A 1,968-nucleotide genomic window follows, 5' to 3' on the forward strand; every position below is an offset into this window, starting at 1 on the left:
ACATCAAGCAGTCAGACATTTCCAGTGCGCGGACATGAAGTAGTCGGGTGCGTCCTTCTCCTTCGGGTCGACGAACAGCTGACAGCTACCGTCGTTGAATGTGACAGCGTCGCAGATTTTGTTCGTGAGACAAAAGTCAGCGCACTCGTTGGGTGTGGCCGTACGAACTTGCATTGCGATGGTGCCTGTGTAACGTAGGCCTTTAACGAAGCAGACGTTGGTGCGTTCACAGTCAGGTCCCACGCAGGGCTTCCCAGGGGCAGTGCAATCGGGGCAGAGACCAGGCGCGCGGGTGGATGTCGTGGTGTAATCTGCAGGGAAGAGGCAGTATCTATCACCGGAGACGAACCCTGAGGCGTTAAAACGGTTGGCATCCGAGTTCTTCAAGTAGCACTGCTTCTTGGCTCGAATGTACGTGAAGAAGCGACATTCCTCTTGGGATCGGCACTTTAGGCTGCAGTCGAGTGTAGAAATGGCGGATAGCACCTGAATGTCGTTGCCAAGATAGTTGACGTTCTCATAGAAGCACTTCGTCGCTTCGCCGGGTCTCTGTGTGGTTGTGGTAGTTGTGGTAGTAGTGTACTCGTTGGGGTGAAAGCAGTCCATGGACCCAGAGATAGCCTCAGCATTCCGCATCAGAGTGGTTGCCGTCTCTCGCATGTAGCACTTCTTGCTCAATCGGTTCCACGTGAAGTGGCGACAAGTGGGCCATAGGTGACACATTGAACCGCAGTCAGCAGCCTCTCTAGCGTACACTACGGCAGTGAGGTGCCCTTGATAGGAGGTGCTGAGGTTGTAGCAGGGGTCATTAATTGTTATCGTTGACATCGGAACAGCTGTGGATGGTGTCGGTGGAACAGTGGTAGTATATTCCATGGGGTGGAAGCAGCTCATGTCTCCGGAGAGGATGCTGCTACTTGATCGCATGCCATCGTCGCTATCTTTAAGGAAGCAGAGGGAGAGGCTGGCGTCGAAAGAGAAGTACAAGCAGTGTTGGTGGTTGCGGCAGGCATCGTGACATGCCACTCCATCGCCGACCTTGACGACAGCAATGGTGGAACCGAAATACTCGGTCTTCCTCAGATAGCAGGGGTCCGTAGGAGCATGCGTAGAATGGCCAGACCTAGTGCTAGTTGTGGTTCTGTCGGGAAAGAAACACTCCAATGAACCTGAAACATGATCCTGTTCAACCGCGCCGCCCTGATCGGAGGACTTCAGGTTGCAGGTCGAGTCCGACTCAGCGTAGGTGAACACCTTGCAGTTCTCGAGGAAGGAGCATTCGTACGCGCACTGATACGCATCGACAGTTTTCTTAACGGCCATGTCGAACCCTCTGAAGTTCACGTCTCGAATGAAGCAGGGGTTTCCGTAGACGTCCGTGGTCGCCGCAGTTGACGTAGTAGTATACTTGCTGGGATAGAAACACCTCATGTCACCAGAGACGGCGTCGGCGTTCACATTGGTGGATCCCATGCGCTCCATCAGGAGGCAATTGCCGGAGGACTTCATGAAGACAAAGTGCTGACACGACGGTTCTCGGATGCAGTCGAAGGCACAGTCCAAAGCAGAGGTTGATGAGTTCGTCTTGTAGGCAGTGCCCACCAATTCGATTCCGGGCATCATACATTCGCTGAATATGAACCCTCCTAAGATACCTACTCAGAAGGCGCATGAGTGCGCGTTGTGACTGTGGATGTAGTCGAGGTCGTAGATTCCGGCACAAAGCAGGACTTCAGCGCTGAGACATACTTCCTAGAGGCGTTCGTCTGGACGATGTCTCCCTTTAATTGACAGCTGCTGGTGGACCAGTCCCAGGTGAAACCTTGACAATAGGGATGTTCAGCACAAAGAACAAGACAGGCGTCAGCAGATTTAGCAAACTCGTTGCCCATGTCAGACCCTTGAAGTGTCGAGTAGGACATGCAAGGATTGACTATCACCGGAGGGGCCACGGTTGTGGTGGTGGAA

General features: G+C 53.4%; 1 protein-coding gene across 2 annotated transcripts; it reads right to left on the reverse strand.

Moving 5' to 3' along the window:
* Positions 1–3: 3 nt before the first annotated feature.
* Positions 4–1,922, reverse strand: KVP17_004025 (uncharacterized protein; the record flags this gene model as incomplete). 2 transcript variants are annotated; one of them, XM_068521867.1, is made up of 2 exons in its annotated part: positions 4–1,630; positions 1,660–1,922. In XM_068521867.1, the coding sequence occupies 2 exons, from the start codon at positions 1,920–1,922 to the stop codon at positions 4–6; spliced, it is 1,890 nt and encodes a 629-aa protein (XP_068373515.1). The 2 variants fall into 2 exon arrangements, with proteins under 2 accessions (XP_068373515.1, XP_068373514.1); XM_068521866.1 differs by lacking the exon at positions 1,660–1,922 and having other exon boundaries at positions 4–1,620.
* Positions 1,923–1,968: the final 46 nt, after the last annotated feature.

The sequence above is a fragment of a genome (genome assembly GCF_019968985.1).
Source record: "MAG: Porospora cf. gigantea B chromosome Unknown PgB_NODE_5126_length_1968_cov_274.794, whole genome shotgun sequence".
Lineage (NCBI taxonomy): Eukaryota > Apicomplexa > Conoidasida > Eugregarinorida > Porosporidae > Porospora > Porospora cf. gigantea B.